Raw genomic sequence first — 19,169 nt, 5'->3', positions numbered from 1 at the left:
TCTTATCGTCTTGCTATGCGAAATAATTCCTTTATCCGCATGTTACATTATTCACACCAGACCAGCAATGCCACTAATTGTTGGGTGTGTGGTCGACTCCCCCCTTTCCAGACACCGAAGGGAGTTCTGCCACTATTTCCTTATCCATTTTCACATAACGGTTCGTGTGGAGCATGGTCCACGTTAACATTATCCTCAAATGATATGTCCTTTCTGAACAGTACATGTTTTTCAGACAAGCAAGGTCTTCCCCACAGAACAGGGTTAGATCTAGAAAATGAAGTTTATAATTTGGGTAATTATTCTTCGAATTTCATGGTCCTGAATGTTCAGTCTGATACTACTCCAGACTTACCTGCTATGTCAGTACTACCAGTCAAAGGCGAATTATGTGTCAGAAAGAATGGTTCCGTACATGTAGGACATAGTGATTGTACTACTATTGTCAAGTATAGTGACAGTGGGAAATCTATTTTCAAAGCTTCACGTCATTCTTATTTTGTTTGTGGTCAGACCGCATATGTTCGTCTGCCCCTCGATTGGGAGGGAACCTGTTACATTGCCTTCCTACTGCCACCAGTTTTTCTAGCCCCACCTGACTATCATAGGAATTCCCACCTAGTACATACTAGACACAAGAGAGACCTCCCGATTGTCGATTATACTGAAACTGCTCTAGAACAATACATAGATATCAATAAAGGTGTCTTCCCCTACTTAGGTACTGTCGTGAATAGTAAACTGATACGTAGATTAACCAGAACCCTTGAAGCAGTAGTGATTGAGACTACCTCTGCTCTAGGTAACTTAACCGAAGAGCAATCTTTTATGAGAATTGTCGTGCTCCAGAATCGTCTCGTCCTTGACGTCATACTGGCCGATAGGGGCGGGGCATGTAGAGTCATCGGATCTAGTTGCTGCATTTTCATTCCTAATAACGCGCCGTCTGTTTATTCAGCTATAACCAGACTCCATAAAATTGCCCATCTGTTACACCAAAATCCAGGCACCTGGACATGGTCCGGTTGGTTCTGGAATATAATTTCCGCCTGGGGATGGAAAGTGTTGTCCTTTCTAGGTATTACAGTAGCGATCATATTCAGTTGCTGCCTCTGTATACAATGTGGCCCTGCGATTTGCGGCATTTGTGCTACCTCTTGTATTCCTAGTCCCAAGTCCCGTTCTAAATCCAGTTCCAAGAAAATTCGAGACGAGCAAATGATACTGTATGAAATAATAGATGGTATCATGAATATTGATGTTTCCTGATGGAAACGTAGTGACAAGGAGGGAATGTGGAAAAGTAAATTTTGCCATGTTCTGTGTCCCTACGTGTTCCCCATCTTATGTTATGTGTGCATGATTAATATGCATATGTATTCCCCATGTTCGATTAAAGACGCAATTATAGTTGTGTCCATCTCTAGTATGCCAGTTTCCAGTTCTCGGGAAAGCTACGAGTATTAGGCCTATGTAAAGTTACGTTGCCACGTTTCACAGTGTGCACGTTATTTCATTGTAAAGTCCCCGTTTCTAGGCCTCAAAAGGGCCCGGACATCAGATTCAGCTCCTGTCTCCTGAACCCTCGCTGAGGAGCGATACAGCCCCCACCTGTATCCCTGACCCTTCACTTACTTCCTGCCTCACAGTGCCCGGCTCGGCCTGGCTCTGCCTGCCAGTCTGCCAAGAGTATGTTATGATTCTAGTTATCAGTCCGGCTCTCCTTCTCTGCATTCCTAAGCTACTGAATCGCATCAATAGTTTCAGTCATCGTCTAGTCTTTACGTCTCCATGTAAGAGAAATACTGTATTAATGGTCATTTAATATTCTTCATCACGCACTACATGTAGAATAATGCATGCACCAGTCTTAGAGTCTGTTAGCCTTTACCCCGATAACTTTTGGATTCTATCAACATGTTCTCTAAACATCAGATACTAGATAGTGTTTAGGTACATGTCGCCCTGACTCTCCAGACTTCAGTCTCTGCTCCTAGCGCAGAAGTCATAGCCCCCAGCTTCTCCTAGTAACACGTCACTGCCAGCTTGCGCGCACCACTAGGTCAGAGGTCCCGGCTCCTCAGATAGCCCCCTCCATGTTTCCGCCCCATTTATGACATATTCTGTTACGTTTACATCACATGTCTATGTCCACACCTCCTGTTACACCTACTTTCACCCTTATCTTTCGCGACTGTTACTGACCACACCCACTGCTCCGCCTATCGTATGTATTGTAATGCAATTGTTTTAGTATATATGCTTGTGCACTGTTATTAAATGTTACGCCAATCCTGATCCTGCCCCAGGCAGCGCTGCCATCCTATTCCTGTGCAGGTTGTCCTGTTCCTGTCCTTATGCTGTATTAAACCTGCAAACTCCTACTATCTCGAATCTTGACTCTTATTTATTGAGCTATCTGTTATTACTATGTCCAGTCAAACCTAGATCCGGTATTATTTATTTATATACCACACTGGCCACCTTTCCTTTACTATTTTTATATTGCTGAGAAAGCTGATGGGGTGCCTGTTGAGGCTTTCTATTACTCCTTTATGATGTAGTTTCCTAATTCAATGCGAGGTTTATTGTACATGTTCTTCAGATAACTATCTTGGTTTTGATGGTGTGGACTAGAGCAGAGCCCCATAAAATTCCAACCTGAATCCTCGGACACCGCTGCATCTGAAGTCAACTTTTACCACTAATGTCAAACTTTCTAACCGCCCCCCATCAGCAATGCCTCTCAACCTGCCAACTCTTCATGTTTTGCAGGATGAACCTATTCCTCTCGGTAGAGATTCACCAGGATGCACATCACTTTGTGTTCTAGCCTGGCAAACCTTGGGATCGACTTGGACTCCAAGTACCTTTGTTGACTCGGCCTCTAGTTTCCTTTGTGGATTTGATCATAGTGAATATTCTGGTACATGGACCTGTTAAATCCAGCAGCTAGTCCTGAAAGCCTTTCAGATTCTTTCAATGTGCTTTTAATGAGTTTTTGATGTAACCTTCTCCTTAATAGGTATAAAGTATTGTCCATGCGTTTTTTTATTGCTTGCATGAAATTTCTCACACGGTGGGCATACGCACACCAGTGTGAAGATCTAGGATGGCCCTGAGTCACAAATAGATCCTTCTACCTCATTCGACTCTACATCCAGGCGGGTTGGTACAGTGTCCTCTAGTTTTGGTTGTTCACTGCCTCTACAACTTTTCTTGTGTTTTTGATGGACGGTCCAAGCTAGGATTACTGCCTGAATGTTCCCTGGTCTCTGCGTCCTTATCATCTTCTGCTTTGTTGCTGTTGGTACTAACAGAGTAATCTAAATCATAACCTATTTCATTCCAGCCTGAGGCGTATGGTCTATAACAGCAACTTCCACCAGAGAGAGTGGAGCGGTGGCCCAACAGGGCTGTCTGTACCTAGTTTCATAGGTCTCATGGACTTGCACTGCACATTGCAAACAAATTACTGGACTGTGGCATTGATTGTCATAGAGAAGCCATTCCTTGGATATATCTAAGTTGCTGCCAGATTTAACTGCCAACACTCACAACTTCAATAAGACTGGTCTACCACAAGTGTGCTTTATACAAATGTTTCTGCTATTTCTCTGCTTAAATAGCCTTACTATATTCTCTTTTTTTCTCTGCTTTACTCATGATATGATAGATGGCGACCAGTTGTGTTTCACTGGCTATGGATGGACTCCTTATTTCTTGGACTCACTACTATGATGTCCATAAGTATTTTACGGTTGTGCCGCATCCTCTTCTAGGTGGACCCAATAGACACCCACAATGGTGTTCGACGATCTGTGGATTGTTCCACACCCATTAATATGCAGACCACATACCCCCACGATTCTGGGTTGCTGGTTAAAAGGCATGCCATCTCCAATTCTGCTTAGACTACATAAAACCACTGCTCTGTATCTGTGATTTATTCATGGGTTGTACTATTTGTCCTTCTTACACAGCTATATAAACTCACTACAGTGGTTTCTGTGGTTATTATGGGGTTGAGCCATCTAAGCACCAGGGTGGACTCTATAGACCAGGCACTGTAGTATCTATGACTTGGTTAATGAGCTGTGAACCTGGCTTGGCCCTGCAGACCCACTACTGCTGTGTTTGTGGTTATCTTTAGGTTGTACCATTGCTGCTTAGAATGGACCAGGTAGACCCACTACTATGGTGCCTGCTAATCATGGGTTGTGCTACATCTTTTTCTGGGTGGCCTCGTAGAAACAGCACTGTTTTTGCTTTGTTTAAGAGGCTGTCATCACTGCTTTTTATGAACTCCGTAGATCCCCTGTTGTGGTGTCTGATTATCATGGATTGTACAATCTCTGCTTCAGCAAAACCTACTTTAATCCTACTACCTTGGTGTCAGCAGATTTCATGGGTTGCACCATCACTACTTTTATTTGTGTGCCAAATACACACTACTGTAGTAGCTTCAAGTCATTCATGGGGTGCACCACTGCTGAGCCTGGACCCTGTTCCTCACATCAACACATGTAGTTGGCAGACAAAAATGTAAACTGATTAGTAATTTTGGTTGGTTTATGCAAATACAACCCTATCCATCACACCTTTTGCTAAGTGCCCATCATTAGCACAGCTAAAGGTTTGCTGCAACAGGTTCAGAGCACACCCCCAAGACTCACACAAGACAACACAATTCTTTTTTAGATCATCCTAATAACCACACCACAAACAATGCAAAACAAATGGAGCATCTACTTACTTGACCATGAAAAAGCCTTTAGACCTCACTGATTCGTACAGCGCAATACAAATACTAATACAGTGGAGTGCAATACAGGAAAAAAGCTTGATCTTGTCACCAGGTAACAGCATCATGTGCCATGCATGGAATGTGAAGCACCTTAATTAAGCCCATGGTAGCCTACATTATGTTATGTGACACCTAGGTAACCAGCTTCTTTGTGTAACACATGTGCGTAGTTGAACACAGGCTCAATGGTGCTGAAATGGCTGTGCTGCACAGAAAAGAGGATGGACTGGTGTGCAAAAGTGAACTTGCCACTCATCTGCAAATACGCATCTCATACTGGTAGGGCAGAACGGGAAGGCAGGTTGTTGTCTCCATTGGGGAGCACCATTCTGTCCTTCTTGGATCCCAGCCCAAAATGAGAGTGAGAGAAGAAGAGATTGCTAACCACTGTGTGTGTTTGGACCCATGGGTCTTGCACTCACAATACATGGTTCTGACATCAGAGACAGGACATGGGAGCTGTTCAGAGATATAAAAGCAGAATTGACTGCATCTCGCTGAGTGTAAGTATCCAGGAATACAAAATGAAAGTAGTTCAAGCAACAATATATGAGGGATTTTCTAACACTATTGACATCCAAATAGAAGAGAGTTGTACATCTCGTCCCAGGAGCAACACAAATCCCATTAATGGTGGAGTTAAGCACGATCTGTGTTTCAGATATAATGGCCCTGTGTCCATTTCTGTACAGGGGTAACTTTTATAGGAGCCCCCCAGGCAGCCATTTACCTCCGATCATTGCACGATGCCCTATGAAAGTATCAATGCCTAGCCATGTTTAAAGAACACTATAGGAGATTTGGTGCAGAGAATATTGGGTTAACCATAACTTTATTAATATGACCACTGCCAGGATCATCAAGGAATGCTCCTGGGGAACTAAGCAAGAGATACCACTCCACTGTACCAATGGGGGATGCCTATCATCTGGGTATTTACCTGCAAAGGGAGAAGTAGGTTTTGAACACTACATCGATGAGTTCCAGCCTGAGATGCAACATCCTTGGTTCGTCAACCTCAGTCTTGGGAATGCTCTAAGTGCACACATACACAGCAAAATGTTACCCAAAGGAGGGCCACACTGCCTGTGACTGTTAGTTGGGTGGAACTTTTTTGCAATTTAAGATGCTTTGCACAAAAACAAGCATCCTGAATAGGAAAATTTTGCTGCCTTTGTTCAAACCCCTACGGCATTAAAAAGTTAATAAAATGCCTCTGCACTGTATTATATGTTTCCTCACCAACTTTAGATATTTCAGTAGCATGGCATATTTCTTCTGCGCGGTTAAAAAATAGAAAACTGCTCCATGGAGCTGCTCCTTTGCAGTGAACTCTTAAGGGCTCGATTTCTTTTTGTTTCTGTAAATTTTGTATATTTTTAACTGTTATTAATAGAGCACATATAGTTTCATTTTTTTTTATTTAATTTGTTTTTAAATCTCTTAACTGGGCATGGACACAGCTAAAATATATTCTACATATCTGCAAGTTAAAGCCCATAATTGACCAATGACTCCGATCAGATTCCAAACATTGAATCAAAAAACAGTCTGTACTCAGAATGTAAACTCCACAAATAGGGGGTAAAGTGAATAGGGGGAAAACAAGGGGAAACAGAACATCAAAAAACATGTCACCCTTTATGGAAAGACTCTGTTATATCTCAAGCCTGGGATGACTGGCTGGAACCTCAGCCACATCTCAACAACCTTTAGCAAACTTTCTCCTAATTCCTCCCTGTTCCTAAAACCAGGGAACTCACGCTAATACTCTACAAAAAATACTCACTGCCTAATGGGTTTGTGAGGGCATATGTCTTCTCTCGTACTGTGCGCAACGTTTTGCCAATAACCAGGAGATGCTTCGAGGCGCCAGGTCCTTCTGAACTGTCTGGATTCCTGTTCTTTATTCTGTGTGCTGCTGAAGTCGGGAACACCAAAACTTCCTCTGTAGGATAAACCTTTGTTTTTGGAGGCCGCACGAATAACAGTCTCCCACTGTTGTTGAGTCCACAGCTCAACCAATACAGTTCCAGTTTTGGGTTTCTTTCCTTCAGGACAGACAGAGTGTTGGCAGTCGGAGCATCCTTCGGATTTCCATTATTACAGTGACCTCAGATCCCAGGACACTTTGTAGGAACTGTCCCACAGTCTCTTTCAAATGATCAGTTGCCTACACTGAGGGAAGACCCAGAATCCTCAAACATGTTGCCCATACTGTATTATCTATTACATGCACTTCATGTTCCAGTCGTACATTGCTGGATATGGTGCATCTCTGAAAGAACTCTAAACCTTTCGGTTTGCCCGCCTGTTCGTGAACTTGAGCCTCAATTTCTGGGATTTCCTGTTCTAAAGCAAACACAAGGAGATGATTGATGGAATGCTGAAACTTTTCAGACACTCACCCCCCCCCCCCGTCACAGATCTGGGTTCAATCGATCATCATTCTTTAGCTCACTTCGCCACCCCAGTTTGGTCCCAGCTATATGCCAATCAATTTTGACCCTTTGCCTCATGGGAACAGTCCAGCCCGAACTGCCTAGCCAGGGCTTCCCTGGACCAGAAACATTCTGGGACCGGTTTCGGGGTAACACCCAAGCTGTCTTGAATCCAGTGGCAAAGTTCTGTTCTAATCCAACCATCTTCACTTCATGTTGAAGACTTTCACCCTAAAGGTTCCTCAATGACGGTGACATTTTGGTCAATATTTAACAGTTAATATTTTCAATTGTTGCACTCATGTCTTTCAGCAGACTATGGATTAGTGCCTCAACTTGGATCAGGCTGCAATGTGAGGGTCCATCAATTCATCTTCATGTGGAAATAAAGCTGTTTGACGAAGGTTACAAAAATCGTTTGACCTACTTGCATTCTCAGCTTTTGGCACTTTAGCCAGAAATGGTCCTGAGGGGAGTTTCCACCAGCCAAGACCCAAGCAGACCTACCTCCACAACACAATGCAAGTCCAGTACACGCTAATGCAAAAATGGCTGTCACGTTTCTCCTTGGACTCATTACGTCTCCATTGTGAACCTGGAGCCAACATTTTCCAAGGTCTGTCTCAGAGTAGTATGGCAGCCTCCACCCTCCAATGTCTGTGTCTGTTTGCAGGCTCCTTTGTGTTCTTGCTCCTCGATGTGCTGCAGCGGTGCCGGCTGAAGGTTCTAGCCTCTGCGCATACAATAGCAGAGTATGGGAGTGGCAGCACGCTTCAAAATGTGGGACCTACCCCTTCAACACTCCTCAGGTTCCACCAGCTCTCAGCCGACCTGATAGAACCCACTTTATTTGAGGCCTCCATCTCAGGTCACGGAGTGGAAGCAACGCTTGAGTTCCAGTAAAGATGACTGTCCCCAGCAAGCTCCATGCCTGCATTTAAAACAAAAATTAATATATGTCTACATGCATGCATGTCTTAGCTGCAAAAGTAAAGGTATTATAGGAGACAGTGTGTCAGTTGAAAATAATGTTGGTCAGCTAGACAGACTAAATCTGTGTTTACGAGCAGCGTGGTTGCACTCATATGGCGGTAGGCTGGAATAAGGCCTCAGACTGCAGACTACTCTGAGACAACCTCAACTACAATAAAATTACAATAAACCAACCATGTTTCATACAAAATTAAAAACAGCAGCTAGACAAAGAACAAGCTGCTGAACTTGCCACCAACATAAATGAAAAATATCTTCTATCACTGAGTTTTGTTGCTAATGTTTAAGTGGGTACTGTGAAGCTGCTACCATTAGGAAGTGTGATATACCTAATCCGAATTCAAGGAATAGGTTCTTTGGAAACAGTTTAGCTCCCACGTAATGCATGCTTCTATGTGTCATTTTTTCTGAGTTTTCCGCCAACCACAGAAGGTGCACATTATTACAACTAGAGCCTTCTTCCATGCTGAATACGTTGTTTGTTGGTGTTCAGGACCTCCTACCCGTTCCTGGGACCTTCCTTTTAAGATCTGCAGCACTCTCAATCTTCCGCTGCTTCTCCCCTCTTAAGACTGCACACATTTTATCAATTGTAATGACTAGCGACTTCTCACCTTCAGGTATCAGAGCACTCAAGTCCGCATTTGAATCTGATCCCTTCGAGGGAACAGGCACCCAGATGCTAAACATTTTTCTTTCTTTAAAATATGCAGCTCTAATGGTGAGTTTACCTTTCACAAACTGCTATCTATGATTTGATTGCGCCTCACTGTCTTACCTCTTTTGTGCGCAGAACCGCTTGGCATGTAATCCTGTAGAAAAGTACACAAAATGAATTTCAATGTAACATGGTGGAATCCATGAAGTATTCAAAAGACTGTCAAATTCCCAGATGAACTCCAGAGAGCACTTGACTGCTTTCCCAAACAGTCCAAAAGTCATGGTATGAATGTTACAAAAGGACCTGGATCCAGGACCCCTAAAGTGGAATTTTTAGAGTTTTATATAGCGCCAACTAGACCCGAGACATCGTGTATCAGATTTCTTTACATGAGCACCAGTTTTGTTACAGATGGACACATTAATTTTTTTGTTAGGCGTGGGGAGATTAAGTGATTTGCCCAGAATCACAGGATGTAGACCGTCGTTGCTTGAACCCGGTTCCCCAGCTTCGAGGTCGACCACTCTAGCTGTAAGGCTACATCCTCTCCCCAGTTAACTTGATGTAGCCCAAAAGTTTGTCCATCAAACTATTAGAGAAAGCAAAACAATAGCACAATCTGTCTCAATACCTGGCATAAGGGCCATCAGGACAAGTGATAGCCCTCTGAAGACAAGAGTGGGCAATTTAGTCCCACCGACTCTGCCCCATGCCCACTGGTGCCATCAGGGGATTCGGTAACACGCCCAGGAATTAGCCCCCTACGTACCCAAGGGTATAGGAGGAGGCCCTTACATCACACAGAAGTGCCCCTGCTTTCACTAGCTAGTGCTGGCCTTTTTGCCTTTTCAGACTGTATGACACCTCGGGCAGGATTTCAATCATCAAATCTCTCCATGTTCTAAGGATGAGATGCCTGCACTCCAACTGCATTGTGTTTTCCAGCACCCGAGAGGCAGCATAAAAGAACATTCATGCACATCCACCAGAATCATCTTCTCACCTTCGCTCTAGCTCATTGCCACACATCAAACAGTTATGGCCACATTCTGGCTGGGCTTCCAGTTGTAGGTGATTCCTCAAAGATGTATCAGAATTGTAGTAATAAACACATCTACTGTTGTTCTACAATGTATAGAGAAGCTTCCTGGATGTGGTGTAGGCAATACGTGAAATTATAGGATTGATGGCAGTGGTGAGCCCGAGATGAATGTTAAATCCAGTCTTTTTTAGGAAATTTCAGAGTGAGGGTTTTAAATGCCTACTTTGAGAGATATTGACTCAGCCTTTATTTTAAGGGCCTCTCATTTATGGTGGATAATTGGGGAGATAATTAAACCCTGCAGTGTAATTAGAGCAATGGCCTTTCGGCTTTATTTCGCAGTTTGTTGTTTTCGATGGATAAAGGCTTCATCAATAGTGTGATTTCTAAATTATTACCCTTGCCCAGAAGAGGTGGAATATACGTAGTGTAAAGATGAGAACAAACTACATGATGCGAAAAAAAATCTCTTCTTGGGGGGCAGCTATCAGAGAAAATTATTAATATAAAGCTATTTTGGAAAAGGTGCTTAAAGTAATGGTGAGCCTTTTTGTCCGCTTCATATGTGCGCAGGAGAGTCAGTAGTTGATTTAAATTTCTGAAATTTAAATATAAAGTTAAGAACAAAGAGGCGAAAATGTAATCACTCTGACTGAAAGTATGTTTCAAGGGGTTCCCTGGCATGCCAGTTTTGTATGGTGTATTGTAAAAGTTTTACTTTCTGCTGTGGAGTTTTAGGGGAATCTTTTGGACTCGGTTGATTGTGTACCTTGTAAAGATAGGCATAGTATAAAATGGAGTGAAGAGCGGGGGCACGATTCATTGGTTAGAGGTTGGCGTGGACTTTGCAATTGCCATTTCCTAAGGAAATCTGACTATAGAATGAGTTACGGGAAGTCATACTTAGTTTTTTTGTGTGAATACTGGTTAGGATGACTAAGCAAGCCTTCTGCAATTTGGATCTGTATTGACCATGCATGTTTCAGTCAAGAGGTGTTTGAGTTGATGAAGTTAATCTTAGAAACTAAGCTAAAAAGATTATTTTTGGATGCATTAAATTATACTTAAGATCTTATACCATTGGCCATTCTTTGCCAATGGTGTGCGTTCCTTTATGAGCAGAAAACAAATACGTAAATGCTGACAGTTAATACACAAGCCCTCTCTTTAGAATTGCTTATCTGATGTCGTGTTAGTAGCTGTAAATGAGAGTTGAATTCTATACTGATGTAGTAATACATCTGAATGGGAGAACAGGATCCATGTTTAATGACTGGTGTGTTTAATTATTAGAGTGGTAGTTGTATATGCCATACTTGTCTTGTCCTGATCTGTCTTTTCGTAAGTGTCTATACAGATTGCTCTTCACTGCTTTTCATGAGATTAATTGTAGATCAACTAAAGTGTAATTGTATTTTTAGTATTTTTAATTGGCAGGATACTTATATGCATATTCTGTTGTTTCATGGAATATTCTGTGAGGACATCTCAATTTTGTCCATTTGAGTTTGTATGGCATATAGTGTTGAATAATAAAAAAAAAATTCAAATGAATGATTCAAAAAAGTTCTAATTTCTCTTAGTAGGTATTTGTAATGCCTTTAGCTATGATAAACAAACAACGGTGAAATAAGCTGTTGGAGTAGAATAAACACTTATAAGTAAAAAACCCTTGACATTGATGAAAGTCCCTTGCCAGCACACTAGTGTTTTATATGCTCTCAACAGAATTTTGGAAAATCCAATTCTTTTGAATGAAAATAGTATATTTAAATATTTCTTCTGTTTTCTATTTAGATTTTGCTGCATCTTTGCTATCTGACGGGAAGGGAGCGGCGTTCTCTGTCCAGCCTGCGGCGGGGATGCTCGGACCTCTCCAGCAGCTTATCATTGAAATAACCGCCTATAACAGCATGTGGGGGGATTACCAAGACGAGGTCATCTGTAAGGTACTTTTTGCATTCTGTCTACTTGTACCATAAGTGCAATTGCTGAGCACATATTAGCATCATCAAAAAGATTAATGGATGATGAAGAAATCAGATTGAATGTCACATTCTATATTTAATGTGAACAAATTGAAAACAAAGTTACAGTGTTCAAACTCCTGACTCGTGCCCAGGGTTGAAACTGCAACGGTTTCTTCTCCAGCACTAGGGGCCAGATATACGACCGTTTATTGCAGTTGCAAAAGGGAAATCGGCCCGTTTGCCGCAGCAAAATAGATCCAAACCCTATTTTGCGAGTTGGTAACCTATCACCGACTCGCAAAATACGTTTTGCGACTCGCTATTAGGAAGGGGCTTGCCAAGTGCATCCCTTCCTACGACTAGCATTTTAATGTAAGAATTGCGGCCACAAAACACTTGCAGTTTACCACTCATTTTCAAATAGGTGGTAAGCCACTCGTAAAGAGGAAGGGGTCCCCAGGGGACCCCTTCCCCTTTGGGACTGTCATTGAAAATATTTTTTAAGAGCAGGCAGTGGTCACACGGACCACTGCCTACTCCTAAAAAGTGAAACAGTAACTTTTCATTTTTCTTTTTTAAATGCATCCAGTTTTCCTTTAAGGAAAACGAGCTGCATTTAAAAAAACACTGCTTTATTGAAAAAGCAGTCACAGACATGGTGGTCTGCTGACCCCAGCAGGCCACCATCCCTGAAAGTGCTAGCCGTTCCTAATGGGGTCGCAAATTGTACCTGCCTCATGAATATTAATGTGGCAGGCAATTTGAGACCCCATTTGGAATCGCAACCAGTGTCTGAGACACTGTTGTAAATTCCAATTTGTGAAACACAAATTGAGAGTTGCAAAACAACGCAACTTGCAAATTGACCGGGTCGTACACCTGGGCCTAGGTTTTGAATAGATGTGCATGCTTTTTCCTCAGAATTCGCATAAATAATGTTTCTTATGTTTAATGATAACAAGCAGTATAGCTGACCACATTCAGATTATAACTTACAGCCTATTGACCTGTTTTTGGGGTGTTGAAGTTCTGCCAGTCATTGAAGGGGTCCAGGTTTTTTTATTTTAGGTTAAAAAGCATTTACCAGTTTGAACCCCTTCTCGCTCGAAGCACTGCTAAAATTTCTTTATATGAAACAGATGTTCAATTCAATTAAACTTTATTCGGTTAATAAAATCATAACCTTAAAAGTACATAAAACAGACAAAGCAGCTGAATACATTAAAAAAAGTATCAGAATTCATGGCAAATAAATTGCGGATAAAAGACGAAAGATAAAAAGTTGAGAAAAGTGTATTCATGCATATTCAGGTCAATGATTGCCTCAATTTAAAATTGGCTGCTAAAAATACTTGCCACTCTGAAACAAACATAAATATCTGGTAATAATTACTACTATATGGCGAAAGGGTGGACTTGTGTAAAATTCGTCCTTTATAGCTGGAGCACCAAACAATCCTGTTTGGGTTTTCTATAAAATCTACAAAACATGATAAAGTGCATAGTACCTTGAGGGGAATAACCATCACATTCACAAGAGCCAGGTTGTCTATTTGGCTCAGCAAGACTGATGCTATAGAAAATGATCGAACATGTTCAGTCTAAAACAGGTCAATAGGGACCGATGGTGAGCATTTAAAACCAGACCGGAGTACAGTTCCATACAAGGTCTTGTCTGTAAGATGGCATGAGTTCTACCTGTGGATTTATTAAACTCCTTCTGTTCCTTAATGGAACATCTCCATCTGAAATATTTCACTCAAATCCATGAAAGATCAGCATTCATAATAGTTACTGGGTTTTCAAAAAGCACCCCTGTCCCTACTTGAGAGTATCATTGGCTCACGTACCTCAGCCATATAATCAGTTGCCATCTGTCTAGTGAGAGACAACCCTTCAGGACCAGCCTATTAAACTTGCATTCTGGTCTGGTCCGGTCCAGATGCTGAGCCACCTTATAAGAGGGTGCAGACTAATGCTGTCGTTCAAATAGGGTGGGTCCAATTCTTAGTGGGCGATATAGGAGGCTGTACTATGTGGAACGTGCAGCAATCTTCAGTAAAATTTGTCTTCAATAGCATGAAGTGAGTCAACTCCTGTATATCCCCACACATCCCCTCCATACATGGCAACTGAAAATCATTTGGCCGGATACAATTTTAACACAACCCCTGGAGGTTTTTTTTAACCCAATCTAGAGGCAGACACGAAAATGGCTCCAGTTATCCTCATCTGGATGATTCCCTTATTCATCAAAAGGGGAGACCAAGTTTTAGCACAGTCAAAGGTAACCCCTATGTACGGGAAAGAGGGAACCCTTTCGAAAAACTTGACCAGTAGTAGAAAACTGCCTGGATTTTAAGGACCTGGGGCCCATTGTCATAACGTATTATTTGCTAAGATTGGTTGACAAGTCTAGATCTGCCATGAAAGCAACAAATGAGTTTATTAAATGCTGAAGTCCCTCAGCAGTCCTAGACATCAGGACTCTATTGTCAGCGTACAATAGAGTGGGTATGAAATGTAACCACATATGTGGAAAGTCGATGTTCATCAATAGTAGAGAGTGTTCCAACTTATTTTTATACTAGCAGCCCGTCCCGACGTTGTCCGGGTATGAAATAGAATGTGTGTAATGTGTGTATTTGGCAAGGGCAATTTATTTTAAAATCTCGCGGTAGACAACATTTTTTGTTTCATTAGAATAGGGACGGAGAAGGCCCAGCTGCAGCCCTGGTTGATGTTAGCAGGTGCGTGTAATTGGTGTAGTGATCCGCCGCCTGAGCCCGGCTACACCCCTGGTTGATGTTAGCAGGCGCGTGTAATGTCGTTGAATGAGAGAGTTATCAGCCGCGGGTAAATCCGTTTAATGAGAGAGTTGAGTGACAGCGAGTAGGAGAGGCTGCAGTAATTGTCCCGCAGACACGCTCATTTGCGTGTTCCCCCGCTTGAGGCCCAGATGCAGGCCTGTTTGATGTTAGCAGGCGCGTGTTCCCCCGCTTGAGGTCCAGCTGCAGCCTTGGTTGATGTTATCAGGCACCTGTAATTAGTGTACTGATCCGCCGCCTGAGCCTGGCTAGAGCCCTCGTTGATGGTAGCAGGCGCGCATAATTTTGTTGAATGAGAGGGTTCAGTAACAGCGCGCAGGAGAGGCTGCAGTAACGTTACTTACCAGGCCTCCAGGTGAACGCGTTTGTCACGCCCCCAGCACACGGCCACAGCAGACGATCTTCTGATTAATGTACGACCCACATGGCATGAAGGGCGGAATGTAGCACACGGCCCCAGCGTTTCTCACGCCCCCAGCGTGCCCCTTGATGCGGCGCAATTGCGTTCACATGGCATGAAGGCCAGACACACGCCCCCAGCGTGTCATGCCCCCAGTGTGGCCCTTGATGCTGCGCAGCAACGTAATTTATTTATTTATTTATTGCATTTATAGAGCACACTATCACCTATCAGGCATCCTGGCGCTAAAAAAAGTGAATGAGCAGAATGAACTGGCCTGCCTCCTTCAGGACCTCAGCAGCCCCTTAGATCTTAGGGAATAGCCATGTTTTAACTTCCTTCTGAATGGCAGAAGCTTATTAGTTTGTCTCAGCTCCCCCGGAAGAGTGTTCCAAAGTTTTGCCGCAGCAACCTCAAAAGATCTGCCACCAGCTCTAACTTTTTTGAATCTGGGGATTCTTACCAGATGAGCCCCAGAGGAGCGCAATGTACGGACAGGAGCATACCACTCAAACTTGCGATGCAAGGAAATAGGACCAATTCCATGCAAGGCCTTAAATACCAGGCAGAGGGATTTAAACTGGATCCTTTGTTTCACAGGCAACCAGTGCAGCTCTGCCAAAGAGGCCGAGGACCTACTGGATCAGCCTAATGCTAGTTTAGCTGCAGTTGACTGTAACCTCTGCACCCTAGCCAGCAGGAACTTTGGGGACTCAAGGAGGAGGGCGTTGCAATAGTCAACTCTGCTAAGTATTGTGCTCCGAACTATCAGGGAGCATGCCAGAGGTGGCAGCAGTGGAAGGATCTTTCGAAGGGATCGAATGATAGCCAAACAGCACCCTACTACCTTCGTCACATGTATCTCCAAGGAGAGTTCACGATCAAATGTCACCCCTAAGTTACGGACTGAGTTCACCGGCTGAACTACGTTAGGGGGATCAGAGGGCCAGAAATTGCTGGGCAGCCCAGAAGGGATCCTTTCTGGGCAGCAGAAAAGCAGCTCCGTCTTGGACGCATTGAATTGCAGCGAGTTGTCCCTGAGCCACAGTGTTCTGTCCCGCATACAGCTATGAAAATCGTCAAGAGAAGTTGACTGAGCTCCCTCCAGAGCAAGAATAAGTTGAGTGTCATCCGCGTAATTAACGATCTCAATATTATGACGCTTAATGACACTCAACAAAGGTTTCAAGTAAAGATTGAACAAAATGGGGCTGATGGCCGAGCCCTGTGGGACACCATGGGAGACACTAGTGAACTGAAATTGAAAAGAGGAGAGGGAGACTGCCTGCTGCCTGCCTGGCAGAAATGATTGGAACCACCTCAGGGCACAGCCCTTCACTCCCACCTCCTCGACTCGTCTCAACAGGATACCATGGTTTACCGTGTCGAAGGCAGCAGACAGGTCAAGCAGGATAAGTACGGCTGCCTGCCCCCTGTCTGCCCGCCTCCGGAGTTCGTCCATCACGGTAACCAGAGCCGTTTCCGTGCCATGGGCTGGTTTAAACCCAAATTGTTCCACCTCCAGGAGCTTAGCTTGTTCTAAAAATTTAGACAGCGTGTTGCTCACCACCCGTTCAACAATTTTAATGGGGAAAGGAAGGAGAGAGATGGGTCTAAAATATTTAGGACACATAGGGTCGAGAGACGGCTTTTTAAGCAGAGGTGTCACCAATGCCTGCTTCCACTGTGAGGGCACCACCCCCTCAGTGAGGGACTGGTTGCCAATCAAGCGAAGCGTGGGGAACAGAACTGCTCTAAATTCCTTCCAGATCTTACATGGCAGTGGGTCTAGAGGAGAGCCTCCAAAATTCCTCATATTCCAGGGTAGGAAACTCAGAGAGAGAGACCACAGTGGCCCCCTCCAAGGTAGAATCCGCAGACCCCAAATGGCTATCCTCCGGAGCAGGGATAGTCGACCCAGCCGAGGAATGAGCGACACCACCCAGATCCAAAATAATGCCATTGACTTTGTCATTGAAAAACCTAGCAAGATCATCACAGAGACTCTGGGAGGAAGGAACCACCCTCTTAACACAGTCTGGATTGGACAGACTGTTAAGAATGTTGAACGTGCTTCTTGCGCTGTTAGGGGCATTAAGTATTAGGGTGGCATAGTGGTCAGCTTTTGCCTTATTAATGCTCTTCCTGTATTCTACAATTTTTTGTCTCCAGGACAACTTGTCCACCTCCTGATAGCCAAGCCTCGATTTCCTCTCAGCCCGTATACAGTCATGTTTAAGGACTTTTAATTCTTCACTGAACCAAGGGGCGGAAGGTCTGCCTCTGTTCCGAAGATTCTTGACCGGGGTGAGAGAGTCCAGGGCCAGAGTGATTTGCGCTTGTATGTACGACACATGGCATGAAGGGCAGACACACGCCCCCAGCGTTTGTCACGTCCCCAGCACACGCCCACAGCCCACGATGTGATGGCCATACCACACGCCCCCAGCGTTAGTCACGGCCCCAGCCCAGGCCCACAGCACAACGCAGACACGCCCACAACACAAGGGACTACTTTTCTGGCACGGTTCTTTTACCTTTTAAATGTATAGAGGAGTTGGCCTAACAGCTAAGGCGCTCGACCTCGGACCTGGGGATCTGGGTTCGAGTCTTGGTAACGACGCCAAACATCCTGTGATTCTGGGCAAATCACTTAATCTCCCCGTGCCTAACAAAAATGAATGTGTGTCCTCATGTAACGTAACTGTTGCTTTGTAAAGCGCTCTGATACCTGATTCAGTTCGGGTCAAGTTTGCGCTACCTAAAACTCTGCAAAAAAAAATATATATATTGTGGCCGTCTGCATAGCCTATGTCCTTCTGCTGCAACTGCCCTTTCCAACACTGTATTGGGTGTTGTGATTGGTGCTGTGGTTACTGAGATTACCCGCCTCAAAGGTTTGGGCTCTCTCTTTATAATATTAGTATGGATAACGTAAAAAGGAATGTGGCCAGTATGCAACCCTGACACATACCCTGCCTAACTGTAAAAAACGTTGTACATGAGCCATCTCTATTGAAACACACCATTGAAGACATATCATGGAGCAGGTCACGTAGAAAATACACAATGTTACAATCCACCCCATAGATCTTGTGTTCACATACAATCAAGTGTAGGTTCAGACATTGATCAGTGCTGAGACCTGGTCTAAAACCAAACTGCAAGTCAGAGAGGTTTACATTTACCTTTACACAAGTCAAAAGACTATTGCGAATCCCCCTCCCCACTACTTTGACTACTGCATCTATTAAGGAGATGGGGCGATAACAATGGGGAGCAGCCCTATCAATTTTTTTGAAGATAGGGACAATGACTGAGGCTGACCGGGGCTTGGGTCAGCCATCCACCACCACCGCATTCATACACTTAGCCAAGATTGGGGTTCAAATTCCAGGTTCACCCAAAAAGAGTTCAGCTGGTATCCAATCTGGGCCTGGAGCCCTATTACTAGACAGGGCCAGAATATCACGTTTTACCTGCTGCAGGCCCACAAACAAGATGGAAACACCACTTGGGGTGTCTTCAGGCAAAGTATTAAAATCTATATTATATATTGCTTCAAAGTGATTCACCAATGTCTCCGGTGGAATATGAGTAGAAATGAGCCCCTGATCTTAATTATTTTAAAAAAGGGCGATTTCCAACTTCCCAGAATTTGGCACTGGTATTTTATGAGGAAGCTGAAAGTAGGCCCTGCCAGGCTTCATCCTTAATCTCTTTTTTCCTCCTAAAGATCTGGGCTTTATAGTCCCTCCTACAGCTAGCGATCAGGTATTTATTCCTAGGGTTATTTCTCAGCGCCTGTTGAAGTGATCTATGCACCCTCATACAATTTTTATCAAACCATATCTGTTTCTTGGAGGGTTCCAACATGTGTAGGAATCGTAAGCAGAGAGTAGACCACCATTGTGATCACTGAATGGCCCCTAGGACCTCTGAAGAGTAGTTGAACCCAGAGGCGCAACTAGGGCCAAACCTCAGGGGGGGCTAAGAAGAAATTTGTGCACCTGGTTGAACCCCTCCG

At 43.8% G+C, this 19,169-nt stretch overlaps 1 protein-coding gene across 2 annotated transcripts in view; it reads left to right on the top strand.

Annotated features, from left to right (window-relative positions):
- DLEC1 (DLEC1 cilia and flagella associated protein) overlaps window positions 1–19,169 on the top strand; it is a 691,969-nt gene that overhangs the window by 482,372 nt on the left and 190,428 nt on the right. For both annotated transcript variants that reach the window (XM_078665272.1, XM_078665271.1), the window contains one exon: window positions 11,742–11,893. In XM_078665272.1, the coding sequence (XP_078521398.1) occupies window positions 11,742–11,893 (152 nt within the window). The remainder of the gene's footprint in view (window positions 1–11,741; window positions 11,894–19,169) is intronic.

This window comes from Lissotriton helveticus, chromosome 10 (genome assembly GCF_964261635.1).
Source record: "Lissotriton helveticus chromosome 10, aLisHel1.1, whole genome shotgun sequence".
In the NCBI taxonomy this organism is placed as follows: domain Eukaryota; kingdom Metazoa; phylum Chordata; class Amphibia; order Caudata; family Salamandridae; genus Lissotriton; species Lissotriton helveticus.
This window is presented reverse-complemented; position numbering and strand designations above follow the sequence as displayed.